Below are 26,150 nucleotides of genomic sequence, written 5' to 3' on the forward strand. Positions count from 1 at the left end.
GGTCATAATTGGAGTGGGGGTCGGGTTGTCGTCGGGCTCGTCGTCGTCATAGTTGGGGTTGGGGTCATCAAAATAGAATCCTGATTTCGGATCGGGGTTGGGGTCATCAAAATAGGATCCTGATTTAGGATTTGATTTGGGGCCAAAGTCTGCATCTATAGGAGCAGAGCCATCTGGGCACTCAACTCAGCTATGGTCAATTGAGAAGGATAGAATGAGTCGGTGGTGCTACCTCCTGAGGGTTGAAAAAATCATGAACCCCCATAGCGGCGGCGGGGGTTTGAAACTAGAGTCAGCAATTCCAAGATCGACGCTCTGATACCATGCTAAAATATGAAAACTATAAGAGAATATTTGTTTGTGGGAATTTTATGTGTATTCTTCTCCTTGTAGGAGATTATATTTATAATACAACGAAACCTGAATTGGCAAGTAAATAATAAATTCTTAAATCTATTTACAGTGGGAAATCAGAAATTAAAGTAAATCAATTACAATTATAATAAGAATTTTTAGTGTGTAAGGAAAGTAAGTCAATATCCACAAGTCACGCCAACAATAATAGCCCAAACACAAAAACAAAAGCCCTTTGTGTTGGTTTTGAAAGAATGAAAATGGACTTTGGTCCAATGTAATTTTAATATTTAAAAAATAAACCAACTTTGGTCCATTTTCAATATAGTACAAAAAGGGATGCAATGCAATAATGGATGCCTAAAGTTTTAGTCTAAAATATTTGCTAGGAAAGGACAAGACTCTTTGACTATGTTATCTGCACAAATTGCTTTACAAATTTTAAATTTTATCTAATTACATTTTTCGTTTCCTTTCTCATAGTAAACAAAAGTTTTTATTTATTTATCTCTTTATTGATCTAGATGGAAAAGTTTTCATATTTTAGCACTATTAGTTGTCCAGGGCCACACCACTCTGTCTTGTCTCTCAGTATTCGCAATTGTACAACATCGGATAATCTCCCAAGTGCAAGGTTGTACATACGGCTCAATCAACTCTAGCTTCCAAGAATCTGTCTCCTTTTCCATAATCTCACAAACTAACTGAGGGACTGATGGGGGAACAACTTGCCTAACTTTGATAATCCCATCATGGGGAGGAGAAAGCCAAAGGTGTTTCCAAATATTCATATTTTTCCCACAAAAAATCTGGCAGCGAGAGAGTCTTTGATCAAAGCATCCCTCCTTCAAGGAGGCTAGACCACACCCAGGCGCGCGAACCTTTTTCGGCGTTAAGGAAATCACAATTCAGGTAGTAACGAGCTTTCATAATTCTCACCCAGCTTGCATTTGGATTTTGGAGGATTCTCCAGCTTTGTTTAGCTAGTAAGGCAAAGCAACAATGGATGCCTGAAGTTTTAGTATAAAATATTTGCTTGGAAGGGACGAGACCCTTTGACTATGTTATCTGCACAAATTGCTTCACAAATGTTAAATTTTTCCTAATTACATTTTTTGTTTCTTTTCTCGTTGTAAACAAAAGTTTTTTATTATTTATTTATCTCTTTATTGATCAATTCTAGACGGAAAATCCTTGATGCCTTATACCAAATTTCGTGATTATTATTTGATCCATTGTTTTTCTTTACTCCGTATATATCGTGATGAAAAGATCAAGTAATTGCCACCATCTAATGTCCTAAATAAATAAATATTCAACAGTTAGTTGTTTAAGTCACTTATCCACAACGGTTTTTTGTTACCGTCGTCTTTTTAAACACAACGACGGTTTTTTCTTCTACCGTCGTCTTTTTCTGGTCGTCTTTTTCACTTTTTGTTGTAGTGTTAATTGGCCATTATGTCATCACTTATATTTTGTGATGTTAATGGTGTCAGAAAAACTACATATGCAATGTGGATGTAGTTATGAAAAGGAGAGATGGAGCCCAAAACAATATAATTAAGAACACCATTCATAAATTTTTTTTAAAATAAATTAAATCTGATACATTTGCGTATTAAGTGATGCAATGGATGCCTAAGTCTTAGTCTAAAATATTTGTTTGCAAAGGACGAGACCCTTAATTAAGCAAAGCCTCTTTGAAATTGCTTTACAACTTTTAAATTTTTTCTAATTACATTTTTCGCTCTTGATGACTTCTAGACGGATCAAAAGTAAACATTGAAGAGAAAGGGAAAATCGTTGATGCCTTAACCAAATTTCGTGATTGTTATTTGATCCATTGTTCTCTTTTACTCCATATATATTGTGATGAAAAGATCAAGTAATTGCCTTGATATTTCCTTCAATTAAATCTCACAACAGCTTAACCAAGAAACCAACCATTCAAATAATTGGCCTCTTCAATGAAAAGCAAATGAAATCACTCAGTGACCCAAGACTTACTTTTAGACTCCCCCATTGGAGACGTTGGAGATAACTGAAACTACACGGTTTCAACCTTTTCTCTCTCTCTCTCTCTCTCTGCTGGCCACTACTTATATCTCCTCTTTTCTGAGGCCGTTAGCTTTGCTTGTTCTTGTTAATTTCTTGGCCGATTTTGAGAAGTATTTTTTGTGGGTTTTGGTTGGCTTGCTTCATCTACATTACCATATCTGCTTTGTTCAGGTAACATTAATTAATAAGTAGCATATGCAGTTTCTAGTTCACTGCTGTAGTGATGCATAACCGCCATGATTCGCATTAGACAATTGCTTAAATGCGGTATTTATGTTGACCATATGAAAGTGAGGATTATTCTGAATGTATCGTGCGCCTAATGTTTATTTATTGAACCATAAAGTAAATTTATCATATGGGCCAAGTGGGAGAATGTAAGAATATTTTATAAATATTCTGTGTGGCCCGCATGAAGTGACCTATGTGGTAAATAAATTGTTTAATTGGTTTAATAAATATTATTCAGAATAATTATATTGGTCGAATAAAGAGAAGTAGTTTCCTATTATTACCGTGATGGGTGATAATTAATTATGGGCTTCATTGGAAAACGGGTCCTCTCTCTGCCTATAATAGTGCACATACCCATCTTATGTGTACACTACGTATTAGGGTTTTGTAAACGTGCAAAAGGTTAGAAAGAGAAATCTATTTTCTTCACACTGACGGTTTGCCTACGGATCGTTCAAGACAAATATCTTGATATGGTTGAAGACTAATCATTCAAGGTATGTATGTAATTTAAGTCTAATTGAATTTCTGCCTGATGTTATTGTGAAAATCATGAAGTTCAAGATCTTGGGTCATGGATGGGGTTCTTATGGTTTTACCCAATATTATGTTTACAAGCTTTGGTTGGCTTGCTTCGTCTACATTACCATATCTGCTTTGTTCAGGTAACATTAATTAATAAGCTAAAGCATATGCAGTTTCTAGTTCACTGCTGTAGTGATGAGGCTTTTCAATGCCAACACAGTTGTTTTATAGATGTGGTATTTTTGTCTCTCTGCGGTAATATCTTTTGTTAACCACGCACTCTGTGCAAGATAAGATTTTTCTTATCTTTTGAATTATTGGTCTAGGTAGGAGAGGATAACAATTCTCATGTCTAAATTTCTTTTCGATTGCAAAAATACATGTATATGCTGCAGTATACATTTTGCAGTTTCAGAAAGGGATGCCACGATGGATTGAATATAGTCCTTCAATAAAAATACTAGTGTGCATAAACTTCAATTACAATACCGATGTGCTCAAATTGAGTCTATTGTTGAGTCTATTGTTTGCTCAAATTGCATATAAACTTGTGTTGCGCTTGTACTAAAAAAAATTCCTCAATTAATTTTCAGAATTAACTAGTTATTTTTTCTCATTGCAAACGAATTTTTTTTTCCCCTTCATTGATGAGTTGTAGGAGTATGAAAAAAACATGTAAAAGTAAAATCCTTGACCCCTGACCAAATTTCGTTATTATCGTGAGGGAAATATCAAGTAATTGCCTGCATATTTCCTTGAATTATATCTCACCACAGTTTTATCAAGAAAGCAACCATCCAATCAAAAGAAAGCACTCATTGAAAAGCAAAAGAATCATGTAGCTTTCTTTTATGGGGTTCTTCCTCCCTCTTTCATAAAAAAGGAAAAAAGAAAAAGAAATGACTCTCATTGGTGAAAAGAGAAACCGCGTGCTCACCACTACACGGTTTCCAAGTCTCTCTCTTTTCTGAGGCTGCTAGCTTTGTTTCTTCTTGTTGGTTTCTTGGCTGATCTTAAGAAGTATATTTTGTGAGTTTCTGGCCGGCTTGCTGGACTTACAAATTATATTTTGTTGAGGTAACACTAAGCTAAACTTGTTGGCTTGCTTCGTCCACACTTCTGTTTTAGATGGCATTATATTTTTGTTTTAAAGGTTGAAATTCATAGTTTGTTCCTTCTAATGTTTACTTTATATGTTGAATTCCTCTGTTAGCAAAAGGCTTATTTTCATTGAGTGTTTTCAGCAAAAGCAGATTGCCTAATGGCATTGAGCACCAAAAGAGACTCTGCCTTTCTTCCTTCACCTGATCAATATGCTCCTCAACCGAACCACGATGTGTTTTTGAGTTTCAGGGGTGAGGACACTCGACTTAGCTTTGTATCCCATTTATACCACGAATTGCAGCTCAGAGGCATTAAAACATTCAAGGATGATAGTGAGCTTGAAATTGGGACGCCTATTTCTTCAGAGCTCATCAAAGGGATCGAAGAATCAACGCTTGCAATCGTTATTCTCTCGCCAAATTATGCATCTTCCTCCTGGTGCTTGGATGAGCTTACAAAGATTCTCCAGTGCATGAAATCCAAGGGCACAATTCTGCCAGTGTTTTATAATGTGGATCCCTCCCATGTGAGAAAACAAAGCGGCAGTTTTGCGGACGCCTTCACTGAGCATGAGAAAAGGTTTAGGGAAGACATCGATAAGATGAAGCGCTGGAGAGATGCTTTAACAGAAGTAGCCAATTTATCTGGGATAGATTCAAAGAATGAGTAAGCATGAATGAACACCTTCTCCTTATATCTTAACAAAAACTATGGCTTATATTTCTAACTTAATCATCGTTTTACTTTTCTTCCTTGTAGGTGTGAAAGAAAGATTATTGGAAAGATTGTTCAATGGGTGTGGATTAAAATGCATCGCACATTCAAATTATTGGATTCCACAGAGTCAGTGGGAATTAAGTTTACACTTGAGCAAATAGATTTGCTTTTAGCTCCTACGGATGATGTTCGCTTTATAGGGATATGGGGGATGGGCGGAATTGGCAAAACAACCATTGCTCAGCTAGTTTATGATAGCATTTCTACCCATTTTGAAGTTAGCAGCTTTCTTGCTAATGTTAGAGAGGTTTCTCAACGTGGTAATCTTGTTGATCTACAAAGACAACTTCTTTCCCCAATCTTAAAGGATCAAATTACTCAAGTTTGGAATGAACAGTGGGGAACCTCTGTCATTAAGAATTGCTTGTATAATAAAAAGGTTCTTCTCATTCTTGATGATGTGAGTGAATCAAGCCAACTTGAAAAGTTGGCTGGTGAAAAGGATTGGTTTGGTAAGGGGAGTATAATCATAATTACAACAAGAGATGAACGGTTGCTAGTAAAGCATGATATGCAGGTATCATATAAGGTAGAAGGATTAGGTGATGATGATGCTCTTGAGCTCTTTAGTCGGAATGCCTTTAAAAAAAATGAGCCTGAGGAAGGTTTCTTGGAATTGTCCAAGGGTTTTGTAAATTATGCCAAAGGCATTCCACTAGCTCTTAAACTTTTGGGATGCTTAGTGTATAAGAGACATCAAGATGAGTGGAAAAGTGAATTGGATAAGCTGCGGAAAATTCCTAAGTCAGAAATTATTGATTTGCTCAAAATAAGTTATGATTGACTGGATGAGATGAACCAGGATATATTTCTTGATGTTGCATTTTTTCATAAGGGGATGTTCAAGGAGCGTGTAATTGAAATACTAGACAATTGTGGTCTATGTGGTAATATTGGGATAAATGCTCTTGTTCAGAAATCACTTTTAACTTTTGATATTTCGAACAATATTGTTGAGATGCATGATTTGATACAAGAAATGGCATTGGAAATTGTTCGTCAAGAGTGTCCTGAAGAGCCTGGTAGACGAAGTCGATTGTGCAATCATGATGATATCTCTCATGTATTCATAAACAATACAGTAATAAGTTATATAAAAGATACTAAGTTTTGGAAGATTTATGATTTATCTTTAACACGGTATTAGACTTAATTAATGATATCTTTGATGTATTCATAAACAATGCGATAAGAAGTTATATAAAGATGGTTTTGGAATATATATGATTTCTCTTTAAAACAATATTAGACTTAAATGTGTAATTAACTTTTCTTTTGCTGTTCTTAATTACAGGCAACAGACAAAATTAAAGGCATCAAATTATGTATGGGGACATTTGAAAAGGCATATTCGAATTGTGAAGCCTTCTCTAAGATGCTTAACCTGAGATTTCTTGAATTTGATAATATGATGAATTCTTCAAGCAACATAATTCTTCCTAATTCCTTGAGAAGTATCAAATGGCGTTGCTATCCTTCCAAATTTCTCCCATCAGGTTTTCAACCGAATTTCCTTTTTGCACTTGAGATGCCTAATAGCAAACTTGTTGGGCTTTGGGATGGAAGAAAGGTAAGAGTAGTGACCATATGACATTCTAGAAATTAGTTTTTTTAAAATAAATATTTTGTTTTAAAAAATAAAATAAATCTGAGCTAATGATCTATTCTACCATTGTTATGAATTGTACAAGACTTGCCCAACTTGAAAAAAATGAACCTTTGTGGCTCTGAAAACTTGACCACAACCCCAGATTTCTCTGGCATTCCGAATCTTGAGGAGTTAGATTTTCAATGTTGTAAGAATTTGGTTGAGATTCACCCATCAATTGCAAATCTCAAATGTCTAACAACGTTGTCTCTTAGTTTTTGCTCAAAATTGAAAAAGACTCCAGAATTTTCAGGGCAAATGAAAAATGTGTCATGGCTTTGTTTATGTCACACCTCCGTTGAGAAATTATCTTCATCAATAGGATGTCTGGTTGGCCTTACTTATCTATATCTAATGGATTGCAAAAATCTCACGGGTCTTCCAAGTGAAATTTGTAATTTGAAGTCTCTTGAAGTATTGGATGCGTCTAGATGCTCAAAAATTGACGAACTCCCAGAGAACGTGGGGGAGATGGAGTCTCTTACAGAGCTTCGATTGTATGGAACTTCTATAAGACAGCTGCCACGCTCCATTGTTGGTTTGAAAAAATTGAGGGATCTATCTTTGGGTGGAGGAAGTGGATCACAGCCTAATAAATCAAGGTTTTGGTGGGGCCTCCCCCGCTTATATAAAAGAAATGCTTTAGTGTTGGGTTCGCTTGATGGTTTATGCTCTTTGGGGATATTGGATCTGAGTGATTGTGGACTTTGTGAAGGGGATGTTCCCAGTGATATTGGCTGCCTGTCCTCTTTAGTAGAATTAAAGCTTAGTGGAAACAATTTTGTTAGCCTTCCTGCAAGCATTGGATGTCTGTCTAAGCTTAAGTTATTTTGGGTGAATGGGTGCCAAAGGCTTCAACAATTGTCAGATCTTTCTAAGCTTATCTCACTAATGGATATAGACATAGCTGGTTGCACTTAAAAATGTTACCACATCTTTCGCCAAATTGCTCATTAGTGGATAACAAAATAGGTTATCGTAAGTTTAATTGTGCCAATTGCTTTGTATTGGTTGACAATGAAGGCTGCGATAGTATAATACTGAAAATGCTACAGCGATACCTTCAGGTTCTGTCTCTCTGTCTCTCTGTCTCTCTTTTGTTGTTTGCTATAATAATAATTACAACTTGCTAACCTCATAAATATCTATGTATATGGTGCAGGTAATCCCTAGGCCTCCATACAAATTCGAAATTGTAACTCCTGGAAGGAAAATTCCAGAGTGGTTTAATAATCAAAGTTTGGGAGATTCCCTAACTGTGGAGCTACCTACCATGTGGATGGGAATTGCTTTATGTGCTGTGTTTGAAGTTCAGGCTCATCTTTCTGATTTTCATTATTTTCAAATTAGCTGTTCCGCACAAGGAATGCGGCCACATGGAGTATTTTCAAAATATTTTAAAATAGGCGATGTTGTGTCAGATCACCTTTGGGTAATTTATGTATCTCGTAAACAATTTGAGAAAATATGCGGTCAGATAAAGGTTTTCTTTACAACTTATTATTCTCAAGACATAATGTGGGGAGACAAAAAATCTTGTGTGAAGAAGTGTGGGTTTCGTTTGGTGCACGAGCAAGATGTGGAACAACTCAACCAGATCATGATGAACAAATCCATCATTAAGAGGACTACTACTTGTCCTACCAAATCAGTTGATGCACAAGGTCAACAACGCCACGATGACGAGGAGGCTAGTCCTAGTGGAAGTGGTAGCTCTCACCAAAATTCTCTCTTCTGCAATACCTATGCTCTTTCCGAAGAGGCAGACCAAGATGAAATAAAATGATGTTGTTGACGAAGCTCGGCCCAGAAAAAGAAAAAAGATCGATGTGATTGGGACCGACCTATGATTCCTCAATTTCAAAGCAAGAGGCATCACAGCTGCTGCATTTCAATGTGAGCTGAGCTGCTGCTTTTGCTGATTCTACTTTTCATTTTTTTTGGATTGTCGACGTACTATTGTTTGTTCCACTACTTGTGCTTCATTCTTTTGGCCTTATGTGGCTCTAAGTTTTGTTTTTCACCTATTGCTCCTTCATTTGGTTCTCCCACTGTTTTTTTTTATTTGGCTCTATTCCTTGTGTTGTTTTACGAGCAAATCTGAATTTGTCTCAACTTGTAAAGATTTTCTCCCTCTTTTTAATAACTGCACTTTTTATGAAAATTTTCATAAAAACTGTTACTTAGGCCTTTTGATTTTGAGGGTAACCACTTTGATTTGTTACTTAGGCCTTGGCCCCTCTTATTTTTCGCTTTTGTTGAAAAGTTTAATGAAAACTGTTATTCTTAAAAGACAAGCTAAATTTTGCTACCTTCGTTAAAAACTCATCCTCCTCAAATATTTGCACCTCAATACTTTAAACGCCAATGACGATGCTCTCATAATTGATATTATTAGTAAGTCACCACCATCTGTCTCCCTGCATTTTCTTTTTCTAGCCATTCATTTATCTTCTTTATTTTTTGGGTCTGAATAAGTTCTTCATTAACAAAACGCCAAAGCAGCGCCAACAAAACACAGTGAACAAGACAGAGACTAAACTAAGCTCCAGACAGAGAGCCGAGATAAACAACCTATGTCACAAAAGAGCAAATCTAAAGCAACAATAATTTATGAAAATCTCCCTAGAGGACAAGGGAGGCCATCAGATAGTAAAACTCCCACAAGAGACAGAGGTGGCCTGATAGCCCAACTTTCCAATTGCTCCGCTCTGATTCCAATCGCCGCAGCCTTGTGCGTTGCACGGTTCAATTTCCTTCACACCCAGCTCCAAAGAACTGATCTAAAACAAATAGAGATCTTCTTAAACTCATCCAGAAGAGGTTGGATAGCCCAAATACCATTTTGTTTTCTCCTCCTCTAACTCTTTCCACCAGAATCTTCGAATCTGTCTCAAGGATAATGTCGGTGAAATTATGATTTAGAACAAATTTGAAAGCACGAAGGCTAGCAGCCGCCTGTGCAACCAGAGCCAAGTTGTAATGGAACAGAGTCGCTAAACCACCACAAAAGGATCTGACAGCATCTCTAGCAACTACACCCAGCCCTGCCAAATGCGAGTCCTTTTTCCATGCTCCATCAAAATTAATTTTCACATAGTTAGACATTGGAGGCCTCCACCCTTGAGCAAGAATGTTTGGATCAACTGAAGCATCCCCAAAAGGCATAGGAGATTTGGCCTTAGCATCTAAAAACTCCCTACGGTTTTGCATTGCTCGATCAATAAGTGAGACGGGGATCAATGTGGCTGCTCTTAAAGACAAAATTACATCCAGTCTTCCATATCTCCCAGCAAATGAAGCTAATATTAGTAAACAGAAAATGAACTTCCCGCTTGCTTATGTTCTCAAAGCATGGTCATCTAAATATTAATGGTTATTCATATGCAGATTGGGCAGGTAATGTAACAGATAGAAAATCCACATCGGGTTACTTCACATTCGTGGGAGATAATTTGGTGACATGGAGGAGCAAGAAATAGAATGTAGTAGCTTTATCCAGTGCAGAAGCCGACTTGAGGCATGATGAAGGGATTTGTGAACTTATTTGGTTAAGAAAGTTGCTTACTGAACTTGGGTATAAACCTACATCCACAATGAATCTCTTTTGTGACAACAAGGCTGCTATAGCCATTCCACAGAATCCAGTTCAACATGATCGTACTAAACATGTTGAGGTGGATCGACACTTCATCAAACAGAAGCTTGAGGCTAAAGTGTTTCAATTTCCTTTTGTGAAATCAAAGGATCCATTGGTGGATATTTTGACAAAGGCGATTTCCAGTAAAGCATTCCACAATTCACTGGATCAGTTGGGCATTAGCTACATCTATGCACCAATGTGAGGGGGAGTGTTGCCGTGACTTGTGGATATTGACTTACTTTCCTTACACACCAAGAATTCCTATTATAATTGTAATTGATTTACTTTAATTCCTGATTTCCTACTGTAAATAGATTTATGAATTTATTATTTTCTTGCCCATTCAGGTTTCGTTGTATTATAAATATGATTCCCTACAGGGAGAAGAATACACAGAAAATTTGTAACACCCCGACTCCGATTATTTTCCTATTTTAATTTAATTAAGGGAAAATATTAATTTAGTCTTGGGTTAAGGGTGATTTTGGTCACTTTCTTATCCGGGAAGATTTTGGGACCGTGAGTGGTGTGGTTGCGTAGGTGGTACTGAGACGAAACCGTAGACAGGCGGTAGGCCTGAATCGGAGATTTAACGAAGTTTTGGCGATCAAAACTTGTTCGGTGGCAGAACCGTAATTATTTCAAGTAAGTTTGGGGTAAAATTAGATTTTTCACAATTTCACCTCACTTTCTCTCTCTTTCTCTCCCGCGTTCCCTCTCCTTCGACTTCCTCACAGCCGTCACCTTCCAAGACCACCGCCGCTCATACCCACGGCCGCCGAGACCGGTCTCGTCAACGTCGGCTCTCCTCGTCACTTCCCGACCAATTTCAGCCATCACCGTCTCTGTGCTAGCCGGAAACGCAGAACGTGGCGGGAATTGTGGAACTTCCAGCCGCTCGATCTCTCTCCTTCAGCCACCATTTCCGACGGGTAAGGTGAGGTTTCTCATCCATTTCCTGTGCTCTAGCTGATTTTGGGTTAGGTTTAGATCGAATTTGAAGTTTGGAACCGAATTGGAAACCTAGGTTTTGGCCGGTTTTCAATTTGAAATTCCGGCCAGTTCCCGTGCGAATTGGACCTCGTGGTAGTTGAATAAAGTGATCCTGACCTTGAGAAGAAGCTAGGGTAGGAAGGGTGAGCGTTGGTGTGGAGATTTTCCGTCGCCGGAAATTTCTCTACACACCCACGCGCTGCCGGAGCATGTGGCGGCGTGTGGGCAAGGTGGGTGAAGTTGTTTTTCATCCTAATGAGATCCTTAGGTTGTCACGAGTGCGTAGGATTTCGCGGATCTCAATTTGGATATCGTTTGACTATCGAACGGATTTCGCATATTGTGCGTTATCCGGGTTCGATAAGTTCTAACCGTTGGATCGTTTCCAAATTGAAGTATGTTAATCTAGGTACTCTTAGAAACCTATAGGAATTCGCGGATCGTGAATTGGAGCCCCGGATGTTCCGATTCAATAATTTGAAGTTTAGGGAAATCGCGATCACCGTGCGATCGGGAAGCGATTTCAAATCTGTAATCGGACCTTAGGATGTTCCTTTGGACGTGAGCACACCGGGAACTTGGGGATTTGAGTATTTCCTTTCGTGAATTTCCGTTTTGGAAGTACGAGATGTTAATCAAGGATTTGTATCTTGAAATAGGTACTTCGGTTGATCACTCGCAGGCGGGACCCTCACGGGGCCGGGCAGCGTGGGATTATTTGTGAGTGGACTTTGTTTTAAGCATATGCATGGTTTTTATTGATGAAAGTTTTGTGCATATATTTTAAATGGTGATTTTGATTTAATAAGCATTTGGTTGATGGATTTGAATATGCTTATACCTCTTGACTATATATTTTGAGTATAGACATATATATTTGAGTATGATGAATATGTTGATATGGATTTTGGGATGACTATCTATATTGTCTATGTATAGAGTATGAGAGGTTGTTGTGGTGAGATTGTGGAAAGATGTGAATTTGAGGGATGGTTGTGAGATGTATGAGCATGGTAGGTGAGTACCATTCCCTAGTTACTAGGCTTCCCACACACGTCGTTGGCAGTGCCGGTGGGGTGGGAAGGCCATGAGATTGCGGGTCTCACACATGTCGTTGGCAGTGCCGGTGTGTGAGACACTTTCCATACGCGTCGTTAGCGTGCCGGCGTATGGGAAGAGTATGTATATTGCTTGAGTATCATCACACACGTCGTTGGCGGTGCCGGTGAGGTGATGATACTTGTCTGCGCGTAGGACTTGATATGAGATTTGTGAGCTACACGTGTCGTTGGCAGTGCCGGCGTGTGAGCTATGGAGTTCCGTCCCCCGGTTGGACTACTCATCCCGACGCGGTTAGTGTTCGGAAATCCTGCGTACCAGCTAACAATCCCCCGGTTGGATTGTCTCCCCGGTACATTAGTATGGAGAGAAGTTTATATTATATTAAAGTCTTAGCTATATATATATATATATTTATATATGGGTATTTACGGGTTGATGAGAGTGCATATCTTTAGGGAAATGAGTGGTGGATTTGAGTTGTGGAGTTGTTTTGGATTTTGGGGATCTTGTGTTTTGAGTTTGGTTTTCTGAATTGTGAAACTGCATGCTAGAGCATTATTTTTACATGGTGGGGTTACTATGTTGATTTAAAGTGAAACTTTATTTCTGTCCACTCACATATTTCTGTTTTGCGCCCCTCAGCATGTAGTTGCTTTGAAGGCGTTCGAGCAAGTCACGAGCTCCAAGCTTGTCGTCCGACAGACCCGCCCGAATTTCAAACCGCAGGCGGACCCGTCTTGGTGCCGACATCACTGCGATGCCGGGCCCATTTACTAAAAGTCCAAGACATCCTACCAAAAATTTCGGCAGAGTCTCCCCTGTAAAATGCCCAAACCAACAATAAACAACCTGCAATAATTTACATCAACGTACAACCCAACTGCCAGCATGCTTTTACAAACTACAATCCAACACAAAATGGCCTCCGGCCTCAAGTAGTAGCCTAACATGGGCAATAACAGAGCGTCTACAGAATTTGTTTACAACAAACAGGGGAGTAGAAAGAATTTATACTGCACCCTATCAGCAGACGACAAGTTCGAGTTCGTGACTTGCTCGAATGCCTTCAGGAGCAACTACTGTCTGGGGGCGCAAAACAGAAATATGTGAGTGGACAGAAATAAAGTTTCACTTTAAATCAACATAGTAACCCCACCATGTAAAAATAATGCTCTAGCATGCAGTTTCACAATTCAGAAAAACCAAAACTCAAAACACAAAATCCCCAAGTCCAAAACAACTCCACAGCTCAAATCCACACCCATTCCCAAAATACATGCAACTCTCCACAACCCGTAAATACCCATATATATATATATATATATAGCTAGGACTCTAATATAATATATACTCCACTCCAAACTAATGTACCGGGGAGACAATCCAACCGGGGGATTGTTAGCTGGTACGCAGGATTTCGAACACTAACCCGTGTCCAGGGATGAGTAGTCCAACCGGGGGACGGAACTCCATAGCTCACACGCCGGCACTGCCAACGACACGTGTAGCTCACAAATCTCATAAGAAGTCCTACGCGCAGACAGTATCATCACCCCACCGGCACTGCCAACGACGTGTGTGATGATACTCAAACAATATACATACTCTCCCCATACGCCGGCACTGCCAACGACACGTATGGAAAGTGTCTCACACACCGGCACGCCAACGCCATGTGTGAGACCCGTAATCTCATGGCCTTCCCACCCCACCGGCACTGCCAACGACGTGTGTGGGAAGCCTAGTAACTAGGGAATGGTACTCGCCTACCATACTCATACATCTCACAACCATCCATCAAACTCCTATCTTTCCACAATCTCACCACAACAACCTCTCATACTCTATACATAGACAATATAGATAGCCATCCCAAAATCCATATCAACATAATCACCATACTCAAATATATAAGTCTATACTCAAAATACATAGCCAAGATATATAAACATATTCAAATCCATCAACCAAAGGCTTATTAAATCAAAGTCACCATCATTTAAAGTATATGCACAAAACTTTCATAATTAAAAACCATGCATATGCTTAAAACAAAGTCCACTCACAAGTAATCCCAAGCTGCCCGGCCCCGTGAGGGTCCCGCCTGCTGCGAGTGATCAACCGAAGTACCTATTCCAAGATACAATTCCTTGATTAACATCACGTACTTCCAAAACGGAAATTCACGAAAGGAAATACTTAAATCCCCAAGTTCCCGGTGCGCTCACGTCCAAAGGAACATCCTAAGGTCCGGTTACAGATTGGGATTCGCTTCCCAATCGCACGGTGATCGCGATTTCCCTAAACTTCACATTATTGAATCGGAACATCCGGGGCTCCAATTCACGATCCGCGAATTCCTACAGGTTTCTAAGAGTACCTAGATCAACATACTTCAATTTGGAAACGATCCAACGGTCAGAACTTATCGAACCCGGATAACGCACAATATGCGAAATCCGTTCGATAGTCAAACGATATCCAAATTGAGATCCGCGAAATCCTACGCACTCGTGACAACCGAAGGATCTCAACAGGACGAAAAACAACTTCACCCACCTTGCCCACGCGCCGCCACACGCGCCGGCAGCGCGCGGGTGTGTAGAGAGATTTCCGGCGACGGAAAATCTCCAAACCAACGCTCACCCTTCCAATCCTAGATACTACTCGAAGAATGGAGCAACTTTTTCAACTACGGCAACGTCCAATTCGGACGGCAAGTGGCCGAAATTTCAAATTGAAATCCGGCCAAAACCTAGGTTTCCAATTCGAGAATTAACCTGCAAATCTATCAAAACCTATCCCACAGCCAGCTAGAACACACAAAATGGATGAGAAACCTCACCTTACCCGTCGGAAATGGTGGTGGAGGAGAGAGATCGAGCGGCTGGAAGTTCCAGTCATTCCCGCCACGCTTTCGCAATTTCCGCGAGTCCCGAGGGTTTCGGTCTTGGCGGGAAGAGAGAGGGAGAGGCTGCGGTTCGAACGGGACCGGTCTCGTCGGACGGGGTGGTCGGAGGTGGCGGCTGTGTGGTGGTTTCCGATCGGTGAACAGTGACGAGAAGGAGGAAAATCGCAAGGAGAAGAAGAAGACGCGGGAGGAAGAGAGAGAAAGTGAGGGGTAAATGTGAAAATCTGATTTTACCCCAAACTTACTTCGAAATAATTACGGTTCTGCCACCGAACAAGTTTTGATCGCCAAAACTTCGTTAAATCTCCGATTCGAGCCTACCGCCTGTCTACGGTTTCGTCTCAGTACCACCTACGCAGCCACACCACTCACGGTCCCAAAATCTTCCCGGATAAGAAAGTGACCAAAATCACCCTTAACCCAGGAGTAATTTAATATTTTCCCTTAATTAAATTAAATAGGGAAAATAAAGGAGTCGGGGTGTTACATCAGTTGTTAGGTCTCAGTATAAATCCTTTCTACTCTCGCTTGTTGTAAACAAATTCTGAGACGCTCTGTTATCGCCCATGTTAGGTGCTACTTGAGGCCGGAGGCCATTTTGTGTTGGATTGTTGTATGTTAAAAGCATGCTAGCAGTTGTGATTTTATGATGTAAATTATGCAGGTTGAGTTTTGTTGGGTTTGAACATTTTACAGAGACTCTGCCAAAATTTTGGCAGGATGTCTTGGTTTTAGTAAGTGGGTCCGCATCGGTGTGATGTCGGCACCAAGACGGATCCGCTCGGGTTCAGGGAAATTGCGGTCTGTCAAAATTCCCACAAACAAATATTCTCTCAAAGTTTTCATATTTTAGCACTATTAGTTGTCCAGGGCCACACCACTTTGTCTTGTCTCTCGGTATTTGCAATTGTACAACATCGGATAATCTCCCAAGTGCAAGGTTGTACATACGGCTCAATCAACTTTAGCTTCCAATAATCTGTCTCCTTTTCCATAATCTCGCAAACTAACTGAGGGACTGATGGGGGAACAACTTGCCTAACTTGGATAATCCCATCATGGGGAGGAGAAAGCCAAAGGTGTTTTCAAATATTCGTATTTTTCACACAAAAAATCTAGCAGCGAGAGTCTCTGATCAAAGCATCCCTTCCTTCAAGGAGGCTAGACCACACCCAGGCACGCAAACCTTTTTCGGCGTTAAGGAAATCACAATTCAGGTAGTAACGAGCTTAGCTTGCATTTGGATTTTGGAGGATTCTCCAGCTTTGTTTAGCTAGTAAGGCAAAGCAACAATGGATGCCTGAAGTTTTAGTATAAAATATTTGCTTGGAAAGGACGAGACCCTTTGACTATGTTATCTGCACAAATTGCTTTACAAATGTTAAATTTTTCCTAATTACATTTTTTGTTTCTTTTCTCGTTGTAAACAAAAGTTTTTTATTATTTATTTATATCTTTATTGATCAATTCTAGACGGAAAATCCTTGATGCCTTGTACCAAATTTCGTGATTATTATTTGATCCATTGTTTTTCTTTACTCCGTATATATCGTGATGAAAAGATCAAGTAATTGCCACCATCTAATGTCCTAGTTTCCAACCTTTCCATTTATTATTTGATCCGCCCTTCTGTTTCTTCATTTCCTTTTCCACTATTTTGTCTTTTTGTGTGTGGAAGTTGGTTTGGAATTGCAGATAAGCAAATTTTTTTCTTTTCGACAATTTATTATTTTATGGGTTTTGTTACGAGGATGCTTGGCAAAGATGGCTGACGGTGAATGAATAGACCCAATTTCACATAGGAAATTTCTTGGCTTCTCCATGGAAAGATCCATGTCCTTTGGCTTATTTAATAAGTTAAATTTGACCAAAGAAAATTATGCAACCACTCAAATAATTGACATGATAATAAAATAAAATAAAATGCACTAACTTGCTCAAACAACCACTCAGTATGAATATAGTCCTTCAATAAAAATACTAGTGTGCATAAACTTCAATTAAAATATCGATGTGCTTGCAAAGTACAAGATCTTGAAAGCAAAGCCATTTTGAGTCTATTGATTGCTCAAATTGCTCTAATTACATATAAACTTTTGTGTTGCGCTTGTACTCAAAAAAATTCCTCGATTAACTTTCAGAATTAACTAGTTAGTTTTTCTCATTACATATATGAAAAAACATGTAAAAGGAAAATCCTTGACCCCTTAACCAAATTTCGTTATTATCGTGAGGGAAATATCAAGTAATTTTTACCTGCATATTTCCTTGAAAGCGACCATCCAAATAACTCGCTTGATCCAATCAAAAGAAAACACTCATTGAAAAGCAAAAGAATCATGTTGCTTTCTTTTATGGGCTTTTTCCTCCCTCTTTCATAAATTTTTTTTAAAAAAAAATACAAATGATTCCCATTGGTGAAAAAAGAAACCGTGTGAAAAAAGAAAATCCTTGGCCCCTTTACCAAATTTCGTGATTATTATTTGATCCATTGTTCTCTTTTACTCCATATATATCGTGATGAAAAGATCAAGTAATTGCCTTAATATTTCCTTCAATTAAATCTCACAACAGTTTAACCAAGAAACCAACCATTCAAATAATTGGCTTCTTCATTGAAACGCAAATGAAATCACTCATTGACCCAAGACTTACTTTTGGACTCCCATTGGAGACGTTGGAGAAAACCAAGAAACCGACCATTCAAATAAATGGTCTCTGTCTCTGAGCAGAACTTGTCCGAAATGAAATGATGTCCCCCTTCCTCTATCATTGAAAAGCAAAAGAAATTACTCATTGCCCAAGAAGACTTGGACTCCCATTGGTCTCTGAGCAGAATTTAATGGGGTTCTTCCTCCCTATTTCATAAAAAAGAAAAAGCAAAAAGAAAAGAAAAGAGAAATGACTTTGTTTCTTCTTGTTGGGTTCTTGGCTGATCTTGAGAAGTTGTATATTTTGTGAGTTTCTGGCTGGCTTGCTGGTATTAAAAATTCTCTGGCTCTGTAATTTTTTCAGGGTCGAGGTAACACTAAGCTAAACTTGTTGGCTTGCTTCGACTACATTTCCATATCTGTTTTGTTCAGGTAACGTTGACTAAAGCGTATGCAATTTTTAGTTCACTTGTGTAGTCATGAGGCTTATATTTTTGTTTTAAATGTTGAAATTTGTATTTTTGTTCCTTCTAATGTTTATATGTTGAATTGCTCTGTTTCTCTCTGTTGAAATACAAAACATATATAATTTTCCGAGTTCTCTCTGTTTCTCTGTTGTTGTTTCCTTTTCTTTGCTCTGAAACTTTTCCTCAACGTCCTTATTTCTCCTCTGGTTTAAATTTTAATCCTTTTCTTTTTTTCCGTTTCTCATCATCTTTCTATTTAGTTAGAAAAAGGCTTATTTTCATTGAGTGTTTTCAGCAGCAGCAGATTGCCAAATGGCATTGAGCACCCAAAGAGACCCTGCCTTTCTTCCTTCACCTGATCAGTCTGCTCCTCAACCGAACTACGATGTGTTTTTGAGTTTCAGGGGTGAGGACACTCGACTTAGCTTTGTATCCCATTTATACCACGAATTGCAGCTCAGGGGCATTGAAACATTCAAGGATGATCCAAAGCTTGAAAGAGGGACAGCTATTTCTTCGGGGCTCTTCAACGCAATCGAAGAATCAAGGCTTGCAATCGTTGTCCTCTCGCCAAATTATGCATCTTCTTCCTGGTGCTTGGATGAGCTTACAGAGATTCTCCAATGCATGAAACCCAAGGGCACAATTCTGCCAGTGTTTTATCATGTGGATCCCTCCGATGTGAGAAAACAAAGCGGCAGTTTTGCGTGCGCGTTCGCTGAGCATGAGGAAAGGTTTAGGGAAGACAGAGAAAGGGTGAAGAGCTGGAGAACTGCTTTAACTGAAGTGGCCAATTTATCTGGGTTTGATTCAAAGAATGAGTAAGTTTTTTCGTAAGCCATTTGATGTAACTTCAAGTGGCGAAGTTATATGTATGTCCTATATTTTAGACTACATGATCGCTTTTACTTTTCCTCCTTGTAGGTGTGAAAGAAAGCTTATTGAAAATATTGTTGAATGGGTGTGGGAGAAAGTGCATCACAGATTCAAATTGTTAGATTCCAAAGGGTTAGTGGGAATGAAGTTTATACGTGAGCAAGTAGATTTGCTTTTAGCTCATCCTACGGATGATGTTCGCTTTATAGGGATATGGGGGATGGGCGGAATTGGCAAAACAACCATTGCTCAGCTAGTTTATGATAGCATTTCTACCCATTTTGAAGTTAGCAGCTTTCTTGCTAAAGTTAGAGAGGTTTCTCAACGTGGTAATCTTGTTCATCTACAAAGACAACTTCTTTCCCCAATCTTAAAGGATCAAATTACTCAACTTTGGAATGAACAGTGGGGAACCTCTGTCATTAAGAATTGCTTGTATAATAAAAAGGTTCTTCTCATTCTTGATGATGTGAGTGAATCAAGCCATCTTGAAAAGTTGGCTGGTGAAAAGGATTGGTTTGGTAAGGGGAGTATAATCATTATTACAACTAGAGATAAACGGTTGCTAGTTAAACATGATATACATATATCATATAAGGTAGAGGCGTTAGGTAATGATGATGCTCTTGAGCTCTTCAATTGGAACGCCTTTAAAAAAAATGAGCCAGAGGAAGGTTATTTGGAATTGTCAAAGGGTTTTGTAAATTATGCTAGAGGACTTCCACTAGCTCTTAAACTTTTGGGATGCTTAGTGTATAAGAGAGATCAATATGAATGGAAAAGTGAATTGGATAAGCTGCAGAAAATTCCTAACTCACAAATTATTGATTTGCTCAAAATAAGTTACGATGGACTGGATGAGATGAATAAGGATATATTTCTTGATGTTGCATTTTTTCACAAGGGGATGTTCAAGGAGCGTGTAGTTGAAAGACTAGACTGCTGTGGCCTATGTGGTCATATTGGGATAAATGCTCTTGTCCAGAAATCACTTTTAACTATTGATATTTCAAATAACACGGTTGAGATGCATGATTTGATACAGGAAATGGCATTGGAAATTGTTCGTCGGGAGTGTCCTGATGAGCCTGGTAGACGAAGTCGATTGTGCAATCGTGATGATATCTCTCATGTATTCATAAACAATACAGTAAGAATTATGTAGAAAATACTAAGTTTTTAAAGAAATATGATTTATTTTTATCTTGAAATTTGACTTAAATGTGCAATTAACTTTTCCTTTACTATTCTTAATTACAGGCAACATACAAAATTAAAGGCATTGCCTTACGCATGGCGAGACTTGAAATGGCAGATTGGAATTGTGAAGCCTTCTCTAAGATGTGTAACCTGAAAGTTCTTGAATTTGATAATGTGATCATTTCTTCAAGCCCCAGAATTCTTCCTAATTCCTTGAGAATTATCAAATGGAGTTGGTATCCTTCCAAATTTCTCCCATCAAGTTTTCAACCGAATTTCCTTATTGCACTTAAGATGCGTGAGAGCAAACTTGTTCGGCTTTGGGATGGAAGAAAGGTAAGAGTAGTGACCATATGCCATTCTAGAAATTAGTTTTTTATTTTATTTTAAATATTTTGTTTTAAAAATTAAAATAAATCTGAGCTAATTATCTATTCTACCATTGTTATGAATTGCACAGGACTTGCCCAACTTGAAAAAAATGAAGCTTTTTGGCTCTAAAAACTTGACCACAACCCCAGATTTCAGTGGCGTTCCGAATCTTGAGTTGTTGGATTTTCAATTTTGTAAGAATTTGGTTGAGATTCACCCGTCAATTGCAAATCTCAAATGTCTTAAAAGCTTGGATCTTGGTTATTGCTCAAAATTGAAAAAGATTCCAGAATTTTCAAGGCAAATGAAAAATTTGTCAATGCTTAATTTAAGTGGGATGTCCATTGAGAAATTATCTTCATCAATAGGATGTCTGGTTGGCCTTACTGATCTGTCACTACAGTATTGCAAAAATCTCGCGGGTCTTCCGAGTGAAATTTGTAATTTGAAGTCTCTTACTGATCTGTCACTACAGTATTGCAAAAATCTCGCGGGTCTTCCGAGTGAAATTTGTAATTTGAAGTCTCTTACACACCTCGAGGTGAGTGGATGCTCAAAAATTGACAAATTCCCAGAGAACATGGGAGAGATGGAGTGTTTACATACGCTTCATCTGAATGGAACTGCTATAAGACAGCTGCCACGCTGCATTGTTGGTTTGAAAAAACTGAGGGATCTATCTTTGGATGGAAGAAGTGGATCACAACCTAATAAATCAAGGTTTTGGTGGGGCCTCCCCCGCTTAAATGGAAGAAAGGCATTTGTGTTGGCTTCGCTTGATGGTTTATTCTCTTTGAAGTATTTGGATCTAAGTAATTGTGGCGTTTGTGAAGGGGATCTTCCCAGTGATATTGGTTGCTTGTCCTCTTTAGAAAAATTAAGTCTTAGTGGAAACAATTTTGTTAGCCTTCCTGCAAGCATTGGATGTCTTTCTAAGATTAAGTCATTTTGGGTGAATGGGTGCCAAAGTCTTGAACAATTGCCAGATCTTTCTAAGCTTATCTCATTGGTGGATATAAACATAGCCAATTGCACTTCCTTAAAAATGTTACCACATCTTTCGTCAAATTGCTCATTAAAGAACAGAATACATTTTAATTGTGCCAATTGCTTTGTATTGGTTGACAATGAAGGCTGCGACAGTATAATACTGAAAATGCTACAGCGATACCTTCAGCCTCGGGTTCTCTCTCTGTCTCTGTCTGTCTCTCTTTTGTTGTTTGCTGTAATAATAATTACAGCTTACTAACCTCGTATATATCTATGTATATGGTACAGGTACTCCGTTTTATTAGGCCTCTTTACGGATTCACAATTTTAACTCCTGGAAGGAAAATTCCAGAGTGGTTCAGTAATCAAAGTTTGGGAGATTCCCTAACTGTGGAGCTACCTACCACGTGGATGGGAATTGCTTTTTGTGTTGTGTTTGAAGTTCAGGCTAATCTTTCTGATGTTCATTATGTTCGAATTAACTGTTCCCCACAAGGAATGCGGACACATGGAGTATTTCCAAAAGAATTTACTATATTCGATGTTGTGTCAGATCACCTTTGGGTAATTTATGTATCTCGTATACAATCTGAGAAGATATGCGGTCAGATAAAGTTTTTGTTCACAACTTATTATTCTCATCAAGACATAATGCTGGAACACAAAAAATCTTGTGTGAAGAAGTGTGGGTTTCGTTTGGTGCACGAGCAAGATGTGGAACAACTCAACCAGATCATGATGAACAAATCCGTCATCAAGAGCACTACTACTTGTCCTACCAAATCAGCTGATGCACAAGGTCAACAACACCATGATGACGAGGAGGCTAGTCCTAGTGGAAGTGGTAGCTCTCACAAAAAATCTCTCTTCTGCAATACCTATGCTCTTTCCAAAAAGGTAGACCAAGATGAATTAAATGATGTTGTTGACGAAGCTCGGCCCAGAAAAAGAAAAAAGATCGATGTGATTGGGACTAACCTATGATTCCTCACTTTCAAAGCAAGAGGCATCACAGCTGCTGTATTTCAATGTGAGTTGCTTCATTTGCTGATTCTAGTTTTCATTTTTTTGGGGATTTAACGTGCTATTGTTTGTTCCACTGCTTGTGCTTCATTCTTTTGGCCTTATATTGCTCTAAGTTTTGTTTTTCACCTATTGCTCCTTCATTTGGTTCTCCCACTGTTTTTTTATTTAGCTCTATTCCTTGTTTTGTTTTAGGAGCATATCTGAATTTCTCTCAACTTGTAAAGATTTTCTCCCTCTTTTTAACAACTGCACTTTTTATGAAAATTTTCAACTACAGCAGGGGCTGCATAGGACTTTTGATTTGCTACTTAGGTCTTGCCCCCTCTTATTTTTCGCTATTGTTGAAAAGTTTAATAAAAACTGTTATTCTTAAAAGAGGAGCTAAAATTTTGCTACCTTCGTTAAAAACTCCTCAAATATCTGCACCTCAATACTTTAAAGGCCAATAACACTGCTCTCACAATGGATATTATTAATAAGTCACCACCATCTGTCTCCCTACATTTTCTTTTCTAGCCATACATTTATCATTAGATTCATATCTTCGATGATAATTCCTCTGCTCTCTCTCTGTCTCTCTCTATCTCTCTCTCATGTACATTTGTCATCTTGGTTGATAACATGAGCTTTTTGCATCTGAGAAAGAACATTTCTTTGTTAACTACTGCAGAGCACTAATTATCAGGTTAATTAACTCATGTTGCTGCATATTATATAGCACTTGAGCAAAGTATCTGTTAACATACTGCAAATCATTAAGTAGTTACTTTCGCAAAAAAGTATATGTCTTCCATGATCTCATCTATCTTAAGATAGAGTGAATGGTTGTTGTTTTGTTTGTTTCAATGATATATCTTCCAACAAGTGAATGGTTGTTTGTTTTGTTTGTTTCAATGATATGTCTTCCAACACGTTTCAATGATATTAAGTAGGAGAGGAGAACAATTTATCTTGCTGCTTTTTTTTTTCCATTGCAAAAGTATGTATATGCAAGATTTATGATGCAAATAAACAAGACATACTCCTAACTTTTTTTTGTTTCTGCATTCAAGTACATATTACAAGACTACTGCTGTTGAAGCCAGCCAATTGTGTCCTGTAGTCAACTGAAATTTGGGTTCTTGATGCCATGGCCGATATTGGGCACACTGCTATTTCATTGATCATATCTTTGATAGTTTGTGCAATCTCTCATTCAATTATGCATTCTTCTCTTATTTAGCATTTCTCAGTTTCAAATTATGCAACAGAATAGAATTCATGAGAGATTCATTAACATCCCAATAAGTTGAGCAGAATTTGGCAGTGCTAGTTGTGTCTTGAATAAAATTATAGTAACTTTTTCATTGTAAAATATTTGGAGAATTGGAGTTAAGAAGTACCACATGATTGATGAATTCAATCTGGTCATAATCCTGTACTCGAATTTTCACACTAGGGAAAACATTTTGGGGCTATCAGTTTGTTTTATTGTTATTAGGAGAAATTTCAGAGCTATAAGAAGACTGACATTACTACATATGCTATAGAGTATCAAAATCACAAAACATTAAGATGTATTGTAAGCTATAGAGATATTGTTCAAAAGGGAACAAGAAGGGTATCCCAAATCAAAAGGGAAATGCAATGTCGGAAAGGCAGGCTACAAACTCAGCAAGCAACAAACACAGCCCAATTAAGAACAACAGAGCCGAACAAACATCCACGAGGCTTAGATAAGGCCCATACTATAGAATTCTCGTCCAGTTGAAGCTGAAGTTAGCAACCGAAGGCTGAAGGGCACCAACTAAAGCCCAAAATCTCTATCTAATCAGGCAGACATACAAAAGCACCAATGCCAAACCCACAATCACAAATTATCGTTGTCTATCTCTAAAACAGGTCAGCATATTTTTTCAATAATTAAAAATCCAATGGAAAATTGAAATTAAAATATAAAGAAAAACATAAATTTAATCATCCAATTAGGGGTCTCATTCAATACAATAACCAACTTCCAGTAAGCAAATGAATGGTCTGATATATCCTTTTGACATCAGCAAAGAAAACTTACACTAGCTAGCAAGCACTACCAAAAACAAAAAGTGGCAACAGTTACCAATAATTGGTGACATTTGGTGACTAATGTGGGGGTAACTGAAGACTTTATTTGGACAGCTTTCGAGATATTTGTTTTGAGCATATAGAATTCTAAGAAAAGCTGTTGTGCGTATATTTGAGATAAATCATCAAGTGTTCAATGTTTACTTGGTGATTTATCAAACACTTTAATCATTCATATTGCATTCATATGCATGTCGGTGACTCATACGGTTGAGGGCACCAAGACCGTGGTGGCGGTTTTCCTCCGGTAAGCTTGAAGCAATCGTGGCAGTATTGCTCAACATAAGGAGTGTCGAAGATCATCCGATGTGAAGTTGAGTTACTGAAGTCGGTAAACATTATCTAGAATGTGTCTAGGATAAGTGTGAGTACTTCTTGTAATCATCGTTCTATAGTGGATTTGTGTTGACTGAGAGTCAGTGGATTTTCCCAGAGGTGGGGTTTTACCACGTAAAATAATTCTCTGCGTGTTCTTTTATTTTATGCCCGACGCTATGTGATTGATAAGCCATATCAATCCTGCTACCAAGTTTATTTTTATTTATTTGATTAGAATCTTAATTGGCCTATTCACCTTCCTCGAGGCATTTTGAGTCATCCTGCAGGTATTTTCAATAGAGCATCAGTGTTGGCCTACCTTGCTTGGCACACTAGGGTTTACTGCAGAAGAGACTGATGTACTCAAGGATTACTGCGATGAAGCTGATCATGTTAAATCCCTGCCGGCAAATCCACCATTACCACCATCAATTCATGATCCCCTAAATGTAAAAGTTGTTCCTAATTTGGAGAAGTTGGTCCCTTGAAGAATTTGAGATCTTCAATCAATAAGAATAACGCATGGGGTCTTTAGCCACCTTAGTTACTTAATTATTCAGGTCTATTTTGTTCATCTTAATAATGTTTTAGCATGAATCAGTCGCAGTATTTTAATGGCTTAATTGGTCTCAACTTTTTTAGTATAATACCTTCTTTTTTTTAGGTCGAAGTATAATACTATTTAAGACTATAAAAAATGCATAATTTTTATTTTCTAAGTTTACCTTTATTGAATGTAATTTTTTTCTCAATAGGAAAAAGGGTAATGTCATCGCCTTCTTCCATCATTACAAAACAATTATTTAGAAATTAAAAAAAAAACTAAGTCTTTCTCCCT

At 38.3% G+C, this 26,150-nt stretch overlaps 1 protein-coding gene and 1 pseudogene across 3 annotated transcripts; both read left to right on the top strand.

The window, feature by feature from the left end:
* The first annotated feature begins 3,235 nt into the window (after positions 1-3,235).
* LOC103336259 (TMV resistance protein N-like) lies at positions 3,236-24,293 on the top strand (annotated as a pseudogene). The gene is made up of 6 exons (XR_016127811.1): positions 3,236-4,941; positions 5,035-6,133; positions 6,347-6,615; positions 6,736-7,767; positions 7,863-8,596; positions 23,957-24,293. The product of XR_016127811.1 is annotated as a TMV resistance protein N-like (transcript).
* Positions 18,128-24,115, top strand: LOC103336581 (TMV resistance protein N-like). Of its 2 annotated transcripts, none has more exons than XM_089054189.1 (7): positions 18,128-18,392; positions 18,723-19,248; positions 19,352-20,453; positions 20,564-20,839; positions 20,964-22,058; positions 22,154-22,895; positions 23,944-24,115. In XM_089054189.1, the coding sequence occupies exons 2-6, from the start codon at positions 18,740-18,742 to the stop codon at positions 22,847-22,849; spliced, it is 3,678 nt and encodes a 1,225-aa protein (XP_088910315.1). In that variant the 5' UTR covers positions 18,128-18,392; positions 18,723-18,739; the 3' UTR covers positions 22,850-22,895; positions 23,944-24,115. The 2 variants fall into 2 exon arrangements, with proteins under 2 accessions (XP_088910315.1, XP_088910316.1); XM_089054190.1 differs by having other exon boundaries at positions 18,726-19,248.
* Positions 24,294-26,150: the final 1,857 nt, after the last annotated feature.

Source organism: Prunus mume, linkage group LG6, assembly GCF_029339155.1.
Source record: "Prunus mume cultivar Tortuosa linkage group LG6, ASM2933915v1, whole genome shotgun sequence".
Classification (NCBI taxonomy): Eukaryota; Viridiplantae; Streptophyta; class Magnoliopsida; order Rosales; family Rosaceae; genus Prunus; species Prunus mume.

Excerpts from the sequence above, each read along its gene's own strand:
- LOC103336581 (XM_089054189.1), top strand. The coding sequence starts at position 18,740 with ATGGCATTGAGCACCCAAAGAGACCCTGCCTTTCTTCCTTCACCTGAT. Across the intron at positions 19,249-19,351 it reads GGGTTTGATTCAAAGAATGA|GTGTGAAAGAAAGCTTATTG; the intron begins GTAAGTTTTTTC and ends TCCTCCTTGTAG. Across the intron at positions 20,840-20,963 it reads GGCTTTGGGATGGAAGAAAG|GACTTGCCCAACTTGAAAAA; the intron begins GTAAGAGTAGTG and ends TGAATTGCACAG.